The following is an 18,748-nucleotide window of genomic DNA, read 5'->3' on the forward strand; positions in this document are numbered from 1 at the left end:
TTGCTATTGGCCCCCAAAACTAACTGTTGTAAGGAAAGCCCATCTTTGCAGTATGTTACCCTATAGGGCACTGTTCTGTACAGTGTTCCTACCTATCGTGCATAGGGCTGCAAAAAAGAATGTATTGGTCAATATACCTTTTGAGATATCATATAATCAGGCGTTCAACTGCTCCACCTGAGTTTTGATTCCGTAAAACAAATTAAAAAGATTTTGTCCTATAATGCATTAACAAGTATGTTAACCCTTTCCGCAAGTGAATAATTAAGGGTCAATTCCTATTGGACTAATTTGTCTGTCCGTTTCATGTATTTGATACAGCCCTTAAGATCCTAAGGCCTTATAGTTATTATCAGTTTTTTTAACTTCCCATCGGAAAATATTGTATTCGGCCGAATTGAAATCGATATTTCTCGATATTTTAGGTGACTCGAGTATAAATCAAAGATCTGATCTTTAGATACCAATTTTCGGCATTCCATTTTTTGTAGTCCATATCTCGAGAACAATTAGAGATATCGACTTCAAACAAATTTTATTTAAAGATAATAACATCGAAAGAAACATCAAGGATTTTCAAAAAAAAATTGAGTGGGTGTTTTATTTTATTCGAGGTTGCCACTTATATTTCTAGCCTAGTAAGAAAAAAATAAGGAATTACGATTAAAATTGGTTTTATTGTTTTTCAAAATATTCTTCATGAAGATAAATACAATTGTTGCATGTGTTTGAACCAATTTTCGTAGCACTTTTTCCCCTGCGATTGAGGTACCTCCAAAACATAGTTTTTGAATGCATCAACGGCTTCTTCAGGTGTCGAAAAACATTGTCCGCGCATCTTTTGAATGTGCGGGAATAAAAAGAAGTCAATTGGTCCCAAATTAGAACTGTACGTCGGATGACTCATTAATTAGATGTTTTGACTTTTCAATAATTCCTTTGTTTGAGCCGATGTGCATTGCATTGCTTGCATTGTCATGATGAAGAATGGTTCGCCTCTTCTTCTGCTTTTTTCGAATTTCTCCGATGACATCTGTCAAACAAATGGTGGTATACCATGCAGAATTGACCGACTTGCGTTGCTCTAACACTATTGTCGCCACGTGACCGGTAATGCCGAAGAAACACGTAGCCATTTGCTTCGATGTGCTTCTTCCGCGAGCACCTTTTGTTAGATTTGGCTCATCTTACTCTCATACATTCGATTGCTGTTTTGGACGACCTTCACGGAATTCGTTCTGGAGCGAACGACGACCATGATTGAATTCGTTATACCAGTTTTTTACAGTGCTATAGGATGATGCTTTATCGCTGAAAAAAGATTTAAGTTCATCGCTGCACTTTTGTCTTGATAATCCACCTCGAAAGTTATGAAAAATAATCGCACGAAAATATTAACGAGTTAATTCCATTTTTGCCCGAGATGAATCTTTCAAGTTACTGTCAACAACACAAAGCATTGAAAATATTAGTTAAATTGGTAAAAATTTGTTTTCGACTAAAAATTTCGGGAACGAAAGTACATATATGTATGTACATTGAACCCAAACTTGTTTTATCATATGGAAAAATATTTGTGCTAACTTTTTTCTTTTTGGTTTATAAAAAAAATATTATCCTAAAAGGAAACTTTCTTAATAAGTATAAATACATTTATTCAATTATAACTTTTACGATATAAATTATTATGGTCATACTTCATAATTATCTCTGCTTGTGTAGCTCGTTTTAAAGCTACATATGTACATAATATAAATATATAATCTAAAAATTATTGATTATACATTTTAAATTTAAGAATGTTTTTTCGTTCACAAAAATAAATAATTTTACAAGTAGAAACTTACTTTTGTAATCAATAAAATTGGCAAAAAAATGTGCTATGTATTGGAAACTACTGGATATAAATAATAAATAATTACACTCATTTAAAATTTGAATACTTTAATTCTTTTCACGAAAAACAATATAAAGTTATTTATAAATATCACTCGCTTAAAAAATTTGTTCTTAAAATTTGTATTTTTAAGAAATGTGTTTTCGAAATTAAACGTATTCATTTCTTAAAGAATTTTAAACTTCTTACCAGTTAAGCCTAATGTTGGATTAGGTTTTATTAATTGAAGGTAATGAAAATGTACAAGGAACTTAAGATGTACTTATAACTCGCAAAAACAAAACAAAAAATATTTATTTTATATAAAGAAGGAATATTCAGCTTAATAGGTGGGTTTCAATGACTTTTCTGTAGTAGCCTACAGAATTTCTTGCGGTTCGTTCCTTAGTTGGGCTCGTCATATTCACTGAATACAGACCGAATTTTACCCTGAAAATAATTTGTATTTAATAAAATAAAATGTTTACATATGCAATAGGTAACAAATTAAAACTTACGTATAACCTCTTTGCCATTCAAAGTTATCGATTAGACTCCAATACATGTAACCTCTTACATTGCAACCATCGTTAATAGCATTTAAAACAGCTTGCAAATGGCTCTAAAAATATGATAATTTTTGGTAAAACTAAATAATTAGTCGAAACAAATATATTTGTATATTGACAATCAACTTAATAATAATATTCATACATTATCGAAAAGAAATCTACAATTATTAATTTATTACAATTCTCTAGTTTTTGTTTTTATGCATTCAAAAAACATTCTCAAGTCGATTGAATCTTTACAGACTTAAGCAAGGCATTTGACGAATGAAATCACTCGTTATGTGGATTTTAAAGATAGATATTATACGGTCAAGTTCAGGAGCAACCCTTACCCTTCAAGTCAATTTAAAGTTCTAGTGTACCTCAATGGAGTTATCTTGGTCCATAGCTCTTAATTTATTATGAGTTGTTTTCTCTTTTAAATTATGCTAAATGTATAATTTATTCGTTTGATTTTAAATATCTATAAATTTAAGTGTTTTACACTACTTTTTTGAATACGTTGCATTTGGTCTGACTGTGACTTTTATTACCCCTATACACTCAAAGGCTGCCCCTGATATATCTCTTTCAGGTCAAAGTGAGTAATTGCAGTTCTTCTTTATAGTTGGCGTATTAAATGGAAGGATCACATGTCCATCTATTCTTTGTCCTTTCAATTGCAATCTGAGTTAGGCAAGCTAAAGAAGAAATTTAACTTCTAGAACTGTTTTTAGCAGATGGCGCTAACTGTCCTCTTAATCAAATAATCGGAAATTTAAGAATTTCGATACTTTTTATCGTACAATTTTAAAGCCATTTTTAGCTATTTACTAAAGATGATGAACCTAATTTTAAACAAATCTAACATCTTAACAATTTACTAAAATGAAAATCACGGAATGGCTACTTAAACTTTAAGCAACTTGCTTGATCCAAATGACATTGTACAATTATTCTTATAAGACCAGTGGATTGAATGGTAAAGTAAAGAGTTGGGAATTACAATTAATGGTCTGTTTATGTTCACTTTTAAGACATATTTGGATGTTCGTTTTTTTTTATAAAAGGCAATTAGCAGTTAACGAGTTAGCAAAACGGAAGGAAAGATGTAGAATTTTGGAGTCCTTAGATTTATTGCTAAACATTTAGCAGCTTGCTAACTAGTAAACTGTTTAACCTTAACAATAAGATGTTTAAAATTTTGCACCATTGACTCTACAAATGACAATCTCAAATCTGCAAGCTTTAGATTTAATTTTCTTACTGTAAGGAGTTGAATTTATATTAGCTTTTAGTTTAGATTCAAGTTAATTTTGTAAAATTAACATAAGCATTTAAAGTATTGAGTTCATAGAACTAAAAATTGTATTAAAAAAATAGTTCGTTTCTAAAATTTCCTGCTGGTCAAATTAAAAGTAATGTAGGGAACAATTAATAATATGAACGGACTAATAAAAAAGTTAAATTAATCTTGTTATTTGTCAACATGTTTAAAAGCACCTCACCTTCAAATACTGTATTCGCTCTATATCTTCCAGATCTCCTTTATCAGACCATCCATTTTCTGTCACTATGACTTCCACATTGTCGTATTCATCACGAATAAACCTTTAAACAACAAAAATTATACCATTAATATTTCTTTATAATACAACAATACTTGTAAACCTACTTTAGAATACTTTCAAGTCCCTCAGGAACACAATACAACCAACGGGACAATCCTCGCTTCCATTTCGGGTCAATAGATTCGTCTAAATCATAGTCCCTCTCGAAGGATGGATTCTCACCAATAGGTTTTTCCGCACGACTAATATATCTGCTGGTATAATAATTGATAGCAAGAAAATCAGCAGAACCTTTTATAATATGTTTCCATTTGCCATCTAAGTCCGGAAGTCGAGATGTAATTCTTCCTTCCTTCAAACTGTTCCGTCTGATTTCTTCCACCATTACCTCTGGATAGCCACCGGATTTACTAAACAACGGATGAGCCAGGAAACCTAACTATAAAAAAGAACATTTACGTTTGTTAAACGTCTTGGCATAATTCTGTCTTCTCCGAAAGACCTACATTATATTGCATAGCTCGATGGGTTAAGGCGGTATCATTTGATATTGAAAATTGGCTGTCGAGTGATATTCCTATTTTTCCACCTTGAGTGTTAAAAAATTTCGATTTGTAAACACGATAAGCGGCAGCGTGTGCCTTTAGGGTGTTGTCTACGCAAATGTAGTCAATTAATCCAGCACCGTGAATTTGTGGCGGATAGTTTGCTTCACCATAGCCAGATTTACAATAGAGTAAAGGTTCATTAAAAGTTATCCAAGTTTTCACCTTAAATAAAAAAATAAGATATACAAACAAAATATAAACATAAACTAAGTGCTAAACCATGTTATTCAAATTATGTTACATTGTGTAGGTGTGCCAAGATTTAATATTCACATGTTCGTAGATATAAAAATAAAAACTTACCCGATCTCCATAGTTATTAAACAATTCGATTGCATAAGTTACAAATTGATTGATAAACAATGGATTAGCAAAGCCTCCAATTTTCTGAATCTCATAAGGCAAATCGAAATGGACCATTGTAACTATGGGCTGAATATCGTTTGCCTCAAGTTTATCGATAACATTATTGTAGTAGTCAATTCCGTATTGGTTTCTTGAGGAAATATCGCCATTTGGAAAAATTCTTGACCATGAAATTGAGAAACGATAGTGAGTGACCTGTACAATTGAGATTGGTGTGAATTAATTTCATTCAGAGTTTTGTCTGTGAGTTGTACCTTAAGTTCTTTTAATGCCGCCAAATCCTGATCAAAACGATGATATGAATCTGCCGCTACGTCACCAGTCGTTTTATCATCAATCATATGTGGATAATTATGAGTAAAGTCATCCCAGAGTGACAGCCCTTTGCCATCGGCATTCCATCCACCTTCAATCTGATATGCAGCAGTTGCTACGCCAAAGCTGAAGTTTGATGGGAACTTTGAATTACCTTTTGCCGGAAGATTGCAACCATCTTCAGTTGTTAATCTGCATTGAGATCTTTTTGAAAAAAAAAAAAATTTATAACATAAAATTATAAAGCAGATGCTTAAGTTAGGGTGGCTTTTTTGTAAATTGTTTGGCAAAGTAATAAGGAACGCACAGGTTTTGAGATCTCGTTTCTTTAACCTTCGATAAAATGATGTTTAATGCTTTTTACTCACTCTTTTAAGCTTTTTCTTTGAATATAACGCATTCTAGGATTCAACTATTAAACACATCTTATCATTGTGTTTGCCTTCATTAGCATTTGAACAGATTTTAAGAGAGCTGTGTGTGAGTGCGTTTGGAGGTATGTTCGTACGTTTGGAATACCATTTTTCGTCGTCCATATCTAAAGAACCAGTAGAGATGTCGATTTTAAATTAATTTTGTGTTATAAATAGTAACATCGAAAGATGCACAAACGACTTTCAAACAATATTAAATAGATGGTTTTTGAACTATTACAATTAAAAAAAAACGGTTTACTTCAAATATCTCTCGAACCGATAAAGCTATCGACTTCAATTAAATTTTATATTATATTATGTGACGTGATACCAAAATAGTTTAACTTTGAAAAAAAAAAAAAATGATAACTTGAAATATTTAACGAACCAAAATATTACATCAAATTATTTGTATGCAACTAAAAATAACTTTTTTGGCATCTGGAAAACGTTGACAAAAATGAATGAAATGGCTTTTTTTACACAAAATTAAAAAAATAAACATTACTAAAAGTTGGTAAAAATTTACTTTCGACTTTAACATCTTTTTAAACATTAAAGTATTTTCTTCAAACTAATTTTATCTTATGACAAAAATTGTCTTGACATTCAGTAAAATTAATATAAAAATCCAACAAATATTTTTTCATAAAAATTGAAGTCTAAAAAATACATTGTAAAAATTGCTGTTATATTCTAACTATCTCGTGAATAAATGAAGTCATTGACTTCGAAATGATTTCATGGTATGCTAAATTTCGTTGTAAATGTAAAATAATGGTCTCTGAAAAATCCGAACGAATTTCGAACTGGAGATTTTATTTAAACATGAATTTACGATAATAGAGAAGTCGACCCTGATTCCGTCCGTCTGCATTCCCTGGCACCTACAGCCTAAACCATCGATTGATTTCAAATATGGATACTAAGGTTTTGAGCTGATTCCTCATAGTCATACAATTTTTTTGCTTAAAAATCGAAAATTCGAATTTTCTCAAAAACAAACCGATAGATTTTTTAAAATTTTTGTTGGCATGCTATCAAAGGAGAAGATTGGGAACCGTTCGTGAAAGATTTTGAGATTAGTGAAGTATAATATTCAGACCACCTTCCTGTTGAATGTTGATGTGACAATGCCACAAGCGGACTTTTTGCTTAACGTTATTAAAACGAATGATTCACGGGTCGTGGAAAAAGTGTCCATAAAAGCAATACAAGATCAGAATAGTTGATAACGAGATTTGCAAGATCTTGCTGATTAATGTCAAATTAATTTTAATTTACCCATCGAGAATTTATCAGCCGCTAAAAACATCTTCTATGAAGTCATTTAAAAGGTTGATGATAAATGTAGAGCTTAGTATATTGCTGAAACGTTTGAATTCTTGTACAGAGAGATTAAATCATAACCTTGCAGACTACTTAGTGAAATAATAAAATTAAATTACATTCCACAGACCGACCTGACTTACCCCACTTCTTGGGATAATGGCTCATTCTCAGAGAAATCAGAAGAAATGTATTCCAAAAAGACTTTTTTAAATGAAATGAAATTAATGTTGTCAAACTTTACGAAGTTTGTGTTTCTATTTACTTTTTAATCTATCATGAACTTTATATTGCTAAAAAATTATAAATCCCTTTCTTAAAATTGAAAAGTAATTACATATTGCGAGGGCTTTTAACATTGTGTTTTATTGTCAATCTTGCAGACGGCAATCGCCAAGCTATAATAATTTCTGCAAACATTTGTGTTGTATTATGTTAATTTTACTTTAATTTAATGAAATCTTTATATAATCTATCAATCAATTTTTCTGCACAAGCGCTTATTCTTTCTCAATCACAATTTATGAACACAAACTTCATATTATTTTTATTTTTAACTCAAAAAATATTCAGTTTTTTTTTCTAAAATTCGATATCTTAAAAATGGGTCATCATTTTTACGATATGCAAAACGTATGTTTATAAGTGTTAAAGAACTGCTTACCAAAAATGTTTTTAAACTAAGATTGAAAAATGTGTTACATACAAAATTAATTAAAAAAAAACGGCTCCAACGATTTTCAAATACATTTTTTGAAAAATTAAGGATTTGTTTAGAAATCAAATGGCATTTAAATTTTTGAAAATAAAATTTCCTTGGGGGTACATTTTTAAATATTAAAATAAAGAAAATAATTCTAAACAGACTTTTTGGATACATGATCAAGTCGTGCATATTATTTATGAAAAAGGTACAAACTTTAAAAAAATGTTGCTAAAACTAGTAAGAATTGTTTTTTGACTAAAAATCTCAGAAACAAAACATATGTTATGCAAAATGTTGTTGCTCACTTTAAGTTATTTTTTTAGAAAAAATCATTCAACACCTTTTTTTTACAACACGAAAACCTTCAAAAACAAAAAAAAAGATTAAAAAATGGTTTTCGGCTTAAATATTATGAGAAAAAAGAAAGAATTTAATTAAAAAATTTTTCATTTCACACAAAATATTGTTATTAAAATTGCATTGAACTTTCGACAGACGAACACTGATGGAAAGATATCACTGTGGGTTGAATCCCAGCCTCTTTCTTTATTTAAAATTGTCATTGCTTTCTGCGCATCTTCATAAACATTTTGTGTCATAGTGCGTTTAATAGTTAATACACGTATTTTTAATCACTTTTAAAAGTAATTAATTTTCTTGCAACTAATACTTATCTAAAAAAAAGCGGGAAAGTAAACATTAAGATATAGAGTCATACAAATTTTAAATATAAAACACCCTTAAAAATATGTATATGTATCATAAAAAACAACTATGCAAAGAAACTTTTAATTATTATATTTGGCGAATAAGTTTGTTGTTGTTTTATAATACACCTTTAAGCATATATTTGAATTTTTTTGGGTCACATTTCACAATTTATACAATTGAATTCAATAGATGTTTTATATACGATTTTTTGCTAAAGAGGCCTTAAGAAACTTGGCATTGTTTTATTGAAGTACAATTTACTTAACTCAGTTTTAGTTATCTTTATTTTGTAACAGTTAAAAATTGGTTGCAAAAATTCACTATAGTTTTGGTGGCTTTGATATTTTGTATTGTAATCCATCCCAGTGATTATGCTGTTGAACCACAAGAAGTTTCATTAAGAAAACTAAATCCATTTGTGGAAAACGTAATTAATATCTTCGGAAACAAGAGGTTTACTGATTTTTTTAAGATGAAAGTATTAATTTCTAAAGGCATTTATTAATTTCATCACAAATGTAAAAATTTAGACAGAGAATTCATAACATTGAATAATTAACTGCACAAATTGTTTACTATAAATCACATCAATTCTAAAATAACACGATTTAAATTTGTGTTTATTTATTATCATCGTCAATTTTCTATATTGTTCATTTGTAAGATCACATTTTAACATGAACATGGTAGAGGATAGGAACAAAAGCTTAAACACACTTATCTTTGATAAAAAGACATATCTTTAAATCATCGAACTTTGCCACGAGCAAAAGGTTAACAATGCGGTCACAAAAAAGGTTACACATTTAAAATCTAATTTGATCTTTTTAATTAAAAATGCACCAAATGTCAATAAACTTTATACGTACACAATTAATCCAGAGCAAAATATTAAGTACACAAATAACAACATTTTTTTCCGTTTGACTCAATGTGACCAAGGTTCAGAACTGACTAAACGAACTACATGAAAAGTTCAATACCTGGATACAAATATGAAAAATCTTCAAACTTTTATGGTAATGTATTTCAAATATATCACTGTCTCTGATGACTACCATCAGAGCAATGCCTGAACATTAATTTTGCAGATAATTTTTGTTATATATTCCACGGGGGCCTCTATCAGTTCCCCGTTTATTTGTAAAGGTTTTTGTAGCAAACCGGATTGTTATTTGTTATAATGTGACATTAACGAAAAAAGTGCACATTCTGTAAATAAGCATAGTATAACTTTATACAACATGAGAATTACACAATCCGAGGTAAATCAATTATACAATTAATTGAGAATAATAAAGCAAAAGAAAAGAATATTAATAGGAAATGCATTTTGGCTTTTGTTAATCGATTAAAGCATGCGTGTACTGTTATAAAGGGTGTCTCGAAACATACGCAAGATTTGATATGGGCGCCTACAAAAATTATTATTTTATAGCAGCCAGACTTAGATAAGAGATTACAACATGATTTCAAATCTGAACAATATTTTCAAAAAGTAATCATATTTGACAGCCACAGTTTAGGGAATATTAACTTAAAGTCGACAATACCGTAGAAGACACTTATTAACCTCCCATAGAAAGTGAAAGCAGTCGGTCGTATTTCTCATTTCGGAATAAAAATGTTAATATTTCTCGACTTTTCAATCAATTAATAATTAATTGTTTTTTTAGATATATTTTTTATAGGTAATAACGTCGAGATGATTATTATAAAATGTAACGTGATATAAAATTTGCAGAGTTTTTGAAAAAAATCAACTAACGGTTTTTTTTTTTAAATTAAAAAAACCAAGAAAAATATTTTATGTCTCCAATATTAAAAAGAACGTTCGTGATCATCTGGCAAAATTTTTAGAAAAATCGTATGAGCAGTCTTTTAAAAAAAAAAAAAAACAATTTCTACTAAACCTTGGTAAAACATTAATGATGTTTGATTCAAATATCTCAGGAAAATATTTTGCTGACTTTAAAATTAATTCATTATAAACAACATACTATAACCAATGTTATGTAACGATTTTAATAAAATCCAATTCATACAGTTTGTTTATAAGACATTGCAACAATACTTCTTAAATTTGGTCAAAATAGATTTTCGACTCGAATATCTCGAGAAAAAATAGAGTATTATTTTCAAAACTATTTGATTCTTCACAAAATATTATTGTTTGTTGGTATTTAATTAATTTTTCGGAATATAGAACTGTTAAAAACGGATTTTCAACTCAAATATCTTAAAATGAAAATATTAACGTTAAACTTTCTTCTTTGATTAAAGCAGAATTTTTTGAATACAATAATTTTCTACGATTTTAACGTAAAAATTAACTTTTCAGAATTTACTTGTTCAAAAATTAGGGTTTTTTCACTAAAAATCAACAAATTAAGACTAAAATAACAAAAATAGACCATAAGATATACTTTAACACTAGTATGAGACGATTGGACCAAAAGAAGAATAAAATAGTATGATATGGGTCTTTAATTCACCCTACTAGGCTGTTGCGGTAATTTTTCAAAAAAGTAAGTTGGCATACAGATTCAAAGATTGGAAAACAATGGCAGCTCCTATATTATTGTGATTTATTTCTCAAATTCAGAAATGCATTCTTGCAGTAATTTAAAAAAAAAAACGTTGCGTTTGTCCATGTTACTAGAAAAAAAATTAAGTTTCAAAGATAGAAACAACAGAAAAATATAAATAGATCCCTAATAAATATATAACAAAAACATATTTCTAATATTTATTTACTCATTCGTCTTTAAAGTTACATACTCTATTTAGACTTATAAATAATAATAATTACATAACATAAAAATAAAATACATAATTTACATATAGCATTATAACAAATTTACTAATTTATGTTTCAAAACATTTCTATTAATATTAAAATCAATTGCAAAATCATATTCATTAAAAGCTCTTGTGATAGGATTATACTACATAGCTAGTACTGTGGTAAGGAACATTTAAAAAATCACAGTCACGAGGGCGCAAGTTTCCAGAAGGCGCATAAATAAAAAACATAGGTAAAAAAACTGTACAGTCAATATTAAAATTCAAGACATCAAAAGCAAAAAATATTCAGTTTAATTTTATTCTCTGAGCAAGAGGTTTTAGATTAATTAAAATAAAATATTTTCAAATCGTCAGCAAAGAGAAGACTTTTAGAAAAAGTAAGATTTAATGGTAAGTCGTTAATAAAAATGATAAAAACCTTTCTCTTCTGTCCTTCTGTCTTGTATTATTGTCTTATGTTGTTACCACCTTACATAGCCTAGTTGCTCAAGGTGCTGTGTTGTCTACTCTGAACATAAATGTAGAGTAGTGTGAAATGTAATGTAATGTAAAATGATAAAAAGTGGTCCAAGGTGACTACCTTGAGGAACACCCAAACAATTTAAAATATCCTTAGGTAAGGTATTATCAATTTTTTTTTCTACGTACTAAATATCTCTTTGTCCACATTAGAAGCTAAGAGTGAAATACATATATCTCTAGTTTTTTTAGGAGAACACTATGTTGAACGCGGTGGAAAGCCTTTGAAAAATCAGTGTAAATATTGTCGGCTTAAGAACGCATTTCCATCTGTGATAGGCAACAATTTGAAAATATTGATAAGTTTGTAGTATTGGATCTGCTTTTTAAGAAACCATGTTGGTAAACTGAAATGTTATTGTGAATAATATTGTACCTTACAATTTGTTTTTTTACTACTGCATCGAAAACGTTAGGAATTAACTGCAGTTTTGCAATTGGTCTGTAGTTTTCAATAGAACTTTTTGTACCTGATTTATGAAGGGGAGTTATTATAGAGTATTTCCATTCATCTAAGAACTCACCATTACTTAAAGAAAGTTTAAATATTATCCAAAGCAAGTATATTAGCACAAGTTTTTAAAAGAATTGTTGGAAAATTATCTGGTGAAATAGAAACACTTTTTTCAAGAGATAAAAGTACTTGTAAGACATCTTCTACAGATAACTGCAAATTACCAAAATCAACCATAGGATCTGAATAAATTGTGTTAGCATAATCTAATTTGAGATTAATAAAATTAGATTGAAAATACGACGCGAAGTTATTGCAAATTATATTAATATCATCGGACAACACATGATTATAAGTCATGCTAGATGGAATCCCAGTTTAGTTTTTTTTTCGTGTTAATAAATGATCAAAAACTCTTAGGGTTATTCTTAATATTCGATTCAAGAGAAGAGATGTATTGCTTGTATACATTTTTTTCAAAAACTCATACTTCCTCCTAATTTGTTTGAACTGTTCATTTGAATGAATATAAGATTTTTTAATTTTATTAAGTTTATTCATGACATTTTTCAGTCTTGATATACTTTTGTTGAACCAAGTTGGTATATTTGAACTTTTAAATAAAGTTTTTTTTAGGAACGTAGGAAGAAACCGCTGAATCTAAAATGTTCCAGAACAGAGTAAAAGCTTGTTTAGTATCTTTACCGCTTAAGATATGTTGCCAATCTACTGTGTTTAAATACGTTTTTAAAGAATCATAATCAGCTTTTTTTTAAAATCATACAATTGTCACTTATTTTTCGATTTAGATTTATTCAAAATGGAAAAATTAAAAACTATTTCAACTGCATTGTGATGAATGCTATTTTCTAACATTTTATGAGATGGTTCATTACATTGAGTTTCAAGGCATCAATATCAATACAAATTAAATCTAAAATACGACCAATAGAATTAGGAATATTGTTGATTTGGAGCATATTTGAGGCTGATAAACTATCAATAACATTATATTCATAATCTTTGACAACATTATAAGGAAACAATTGCTTTTCATCATCTGAGAATTTCCAATTAATATTAGGCAAGTTTAAATCACTAACAACAAAATAACAATTTTCATCTTTATCATTAGAAATATCTACAATATTTTTAAAGTTAGACTCATACAAACAATTTTGTGATGAAGGTGGGATATATGATACCAAAATATATAAATTAATACATTTAAAAGATTGAATAAATAGATCTACATACACAAACACAATTCTAATCAAATTCGAATGAATTATAAGGGTGTCTAATTTCTCTACTTGTAAAATTTGATTGAATAGGCAACAAAACTCCTCCTTAGTGACAGCTCCAGCGGGTAGGCCCGGGCCTAGTTAAGGAGTATGGATTTTGGCGCGTTCACTGATTTTTTTTCTATTCGGTGTTCGGTTTCCCCATACTGGAATAAAAAAGTTATTTAAATCTATTTATTTGGTATTGTTTGTAACCATTCTATTCCTTAAAGATGCTTTACACAAAGCAACTTATTTTTAAAACATGGTTCCCTCAAATTTTTATTCCACAATCTAACTACAAACAAAAATCTAATTCTAACATTGTCCCTCAAAAAGACTTTAAAATAATTGATGGATCTATTAGAGGCAATTTATGCTTTCCAATCTTGTTCTACTCTTCGGCACGAACTGTTCGTTTTCTCAAAAGTGGCTGAGACTGGTAAAAAAATTATTACATTACCTCACCACATGGATACTAGATATGGGTTGCCAAATATAAAGGCTTACAGTTTTTCAAAAATCAACTCGGCAGTGTAATTAATGCTTTGCAAAAATGTGCTCTAAGTACTAAACCAAGAGAAGCTGCTGAAGCTAGAGGGCTTTTGGCATAAATCAAATCGTTCGATGTAGCTTTCGCCCTATTGTGTCTTGAGGGTATTACAACAACAATAAACAACTTGTTTATATTCTATTAAAACAACTGCAGTTTTCAACCATAGATATAGGCGAATGCATTAGCTTGTAAAAGCAACAAAAGGTCACTTAAGAATAGATAAACAATTTTCCAAATTCATCCAAGAAACACAGGAGCTGTGTAAAAACTGTAATATTGACCTCAACACAGACTCTGGCAATAGTCGCCGCAAATAAAAGCCAACGGGAAGCCTCGATGGTTATGTAATCATGGACACAATTGGAAAAGGTAGACATGAGGCCGAGTTTGAGAGTAATTTCATGAAAAGCAGAGTATCTTAGTATCTTAGACAACATATTAGGTGAAATGGTTAAGAGATTTAATGACAATGACCTACCAAATTCTTGCATATTAGATTGTGACCCTTAATCACCAGACTTTTTAAATCCACAAGTGTTGTGTAATTTTGCTAAGCTTCAAGGAAAGGACACAGAATTCTTATCCACTTTAAAAGTGCAGTGTGGTTTGGGAAAATCAATGATGGTTTAGATGTGTATTAAAACTTATTATGATGATTTTAATGGCAATGCCTCTATGACAATTGCAGAAAGAACATTTTCCACAATGAGAAGAATTAAATCCAACTTAAGAGCCACAATGACTGGGAAGCGACTAAGTTGTTTGGGAGTACTATTCATAGAAAATGAAGCAGGCTATGAACTTCTCTAGAACCCCGAGCCTGTCATTGATGAATTTGCTTCCCAAAAAGGCAGAAGATTGCAGTTTGTCATGAAATGAACTACTTATTAGTTTGTCATGAAATGAAGTTGTTTTACTAAAGTAAAAGTTTACTTAGTGTAATTTCAAAATAAGTTTACTTAGTGTAAGTCCAAAATAAAAGTTTTATTTTTACAGTTTTATTATTTTATTTCTTAGCTACCCTTTTGGCACTAAGTGATTATGTTGATATTCCAATACGTCATTGAAGGTAATTTTTCAAGTATAAAACAAATGACAGATTAACTGCTTCATTATCTATAGTCGATTATTGTATTTCATTAGTTAGCTATGGAATTTATTTCATTTCAATATTTTGATTTAAAACTGTTCAACACTTTAAATATTTACCCTAATAAGCTGATATAATTTAACTTTGTATTGAATACATTTTTCAAAAATTCTAAAATTTGATTATTTATTTAGTATATATAAAACAATTATGTATATACATTATATTAATATCTTATCTGTACATTACTTGAAAATTAGCTAAGTCACGAAACTGAGTAAAAAACTACAATATATTGTGCCTACCCTACCCTGCTACTCCTCCTCTAGTTTGACCAGTTTGACGATTTTTGCCATAGATGTTGTAATCGAAAGGAAAATATTCACCGTTCAAAAAGTTATCATTTAACCAAGTTTCAGTTAAAGCTACAATATCGTATGGACAGTCCTGGGCAGCAATAAAGAAATCATGCGGTTTGGCTCTCATACCGCTCGCATTATGATAAAAGATGGAAAATGAATAACAGTATAAACAAGATTCAATTAAATTGATTCAATTGAAAGCTTAAATTTTATGAATGTATTTTGGAAAGTATTGGACATATTGAGACTTGACTTTTATATCGTTTACCTGATCCTGTACCCTACCCATGTTGATCTTTGATTGATTGATTTATTGATAACAAAACATAGGTGTACATTAAGAATAACTTATAAATAGTACAGGATTAATTAGTACAAAAGATTAACAAGAATATGCAAGAATGTATTATATCAAATAACAATTATAGCAATTATATAAATAACAACTATAACAAAATATTACTAGTTATTTTTACAAAAGTAAATTTAAGCTTAATAAAGTTTTTAAATTAATTTAATAAAATTTAAAGCAAAGTCGAAAAGAAGGAGATAAATAGTAAATTATAAAAAAATGTCATATCAGTTCATGTTAGAGAAATATTCAAAGATAAGTTCATTAAACTTTTTGTTTTCGATTCCAGACCTCATGTGGGAACATTATTCCACAGTCTGACAGAATGAAAGAAAAATTGTCTGCGTGATGTCAAACAGGTATATATTGTTGAAGATTATAACTATGTTTTTTACATTGGTGACATATTCAATTTCAAATGTATTTAAAAGGAGGCGAGGAAGGTTTTGAAGGTGAGGATTATTTTTGAATATAGGGATAGATTTCGTTTTCCCTGGATTAAGTTAAAAGTCCACTGCGGTTAGACCAGTCATATATTGAGCTTAAATCAATGTTCATGCTAGATATAGCATCTTCAACCATCCCAATGGGAAAACTAATGTATAACTGCACATCATCCGCATAGATATGAAACCGACAGTAAGATAAAACAAATGGCAAATCATTAATGAACATAGAGAACAGTAAAGGCCTAAAGATAGATCCTTGAGGAACACCAGAACTAACAGGAAGAAACGAAGACAGCTTACCATTGCACGATACAGCTTGCATACGATTGGTCAAGTAGGAATAAATAAGATTTTGAGAAGTCAAGTAAGCTTATCACAGTGTTATAATTTTTATCTAATGTCTGTCTTATATCATCAGACACTTTAAGAAGGGCTGAGATGCAACTACTTCCAGGCCGGAAACCAGATTGCAGAGCGTGAAGGAGGTGTTTTTGTTTAATATAACTTTTTATCTGGTTGCTTATTATGTTTTCAAAAACCTTAGATAGAAAAGGAAGGATAGCTATGGGTCTGTATTCTTTTTTTTTCCTTGTTTAGGGATAGGGATAATTTTTGATTGTTTCCAGGAAGTGGGATATGTTGAGGTCATTATTATAGTGTTGAAAATGTGAGTTATATGAGAAAGTATGAAAGGAAGAAGGATTTTTATAAAATCGTGATGATTGTTGTCGAGACCAGTAGATTTGGATTTCATTGAGAAAATTGCTTTTCCTACTTGATATTCATCAACAACACACACAGAAAATGCATCAGCTCTATCGTTCTCAGGAAGTCCGGAGACCATATTGTTGAGTTGGGTTGGACGAGTAGAGAAATTACGATTCAGTTCCTCTAAATCAATGCTCTTATCGTAAACACAGGTATCTTTTTTTAAACCAACACTTTTTACTTCTTTCCAAAAGAACTTGGAGGAAAGATCTGTGTTGAACCTGTTATTATAATAATTGTATTTGTCTGTTTTTATTAGCCTTGTTAACAGATTACGGGATGTTTTAAATAGTCGAAGCATTTTTACACAGCCAAATCGTTTCCAGCAGCGGTATGAGACATGTCTTGCTTTAATTGCATTAGGAATTTCATGAGAAAGCCAAGGAAAGCTACGTGATTTAATAAATCGAGTCTTTAAGGGAACATGTTTATTTAAAAGGTAGTCAATAGCTACATTAAGGTGTTCAATTTGATGATTAACGTTAGACGTAGTGAAAATTGGGTGTAAATCAATGGACGAACAACCACTAATTAAATATTCAACATTAACATTACGAAAATCACGAAACTGAAATGATTGTGTCGATTTCCTCTCAAAATTAAAATCATAGGTTGCAAAAATTAGATCATGTTATGAAAACACAGGGACGGATGTTCTTATGGATTTGGAATCCTCTCTGAAGGTTATATTGAAAATGGCAGTTTATGATTTTTTGTTATTCGTAGGCCTTGTTAGAAAATAAGAAATCTGATATTTTTAATGTCGATCGTCTCATTTAGATACAAATGTTTAGATTCCTCTCAAGAAGCTTTAATTTTATTTCAAAAAGTTTTTTCCTTTTCTTCCGGTGAACAAAAGATTGTTCTGGTTGAATCACATACTATGGTTTTAGCGAGAACATTTTTACGTGGACCAAACTTTTTAGATTTAAAAAAAAACCTTAATTTTTCAAAGCAGTTTTTATTTTTTAATTCATTTTGAATATATAAACTTTTTCAATTTCAATTTAAAAATATTTTTAGTATACAGATAGTAAGATCTTATTAATATACGTTTCACATTTCCATTTCGTAAAAATGTGATTCAAGATATAAATTTAAAAAAATAAAATTAATATTTTTTTAAAAATCAAAAATAAAAACAATGGCATTTTTGATCATCAAATATTATTGAGACAGAAAAAATATTTAAATCAGTTGATTAATTCTTGAGAAAACTTAAGAACGGGGGTCCCGTTATTAATATTATATAATATTTTTTATATTGAAATTAAAAAAAAAATATGTATACGTTTGTTTTTGAGAAAATTCGAATTTTCAATGTTTGACCAAGAAATGGTAATGGAGTCTACTGCTATTTTAGACTTAAAAACATGAAAAAAAACTCCTAACGCGAAAACCTTAATTTCCAAATTTGAAGTCAATCGACCCAATGGCTTGGGATGCAATGGCCAGGATAGACAGACAGACAAAGCGAATTGGGGAGCTTACTTTTCCTGACTTCTATCATCGTAAATTTTTCATTAAAATTGCACTTTAAAATTTTTTACAAATTCATAAAGTTCCATTAAGTTCATAAAGTTCCATTCCATTATAAAATAGAAACCATATTTTTTCTGCGTTGGTTAAGTTAATTTTGGTAACAAAACAAGTTTAAA

At 29.5% G+C, this 18,748-nt stretch overlaps 1 protein-coding gene across 2 annotated transcripts; it reads right to left on the minus strand.

Annotated features, from left to right (window-relative positions):
• Window positions 1-1,896: 1,896 nt before the first annotated feature.
• On the minus strand, window positions 1,897-9,548 carry LOC129947982 (myrosinase 1-like). Of its 2 annotated transcripts, none has more exons than XM_056058783.1 (8): window positions 9,319-9,548; window positions 5,227-5,479; window positions 4,910-5,167; window positions 4,505-4,768; window positions 4,103-4,437; window positions 3,936-4,038; window positions 2,395-2,498; window positions 1,897-2,326 (listed from the first exon to the last, which is right to left on the minus strand). In XM_056058783.1, the coding sequence occupies exons 1-8, from the start codon at window positions 9,360-9,362 to the stop codon at window positions 2,215-2,217; spliced, it is 1,473 nt and encodes a 490-aa protein (XP_055914758.1). In that variant the 5' UTR covers window positions 9,363-9,548; the 3' UTR covers window positions 1,897-2,214. The 2 variants fall into 2 exon arrangements, with proteins under 2 accessions (XP_055914758.1, XP_055914757.1); XM_056058782.1 differs by having other exon boundaries at window positions 1,898-2,326; window positions 5,227-5,491; window positions 9,319-9,546.
• Window positions 9,549-18,748: the final 9,200 nt, after the last annotated feature.

Source organism: Eupeodes corollae, chromosome 2, assembly GCF_945859685.1.
Source record: "Eupeodes corollae chromosome 2, idEupCoro1.1, whole genome shotgun sequence".
In the NCBI taxonomy this organism is placed as follows: domain Eukaryota; kingdom Metazoa; phylum Arthropoda; class Insecta; order Diptera; family Syrphidae; genus Eupeodes; species Eupeodes corollae.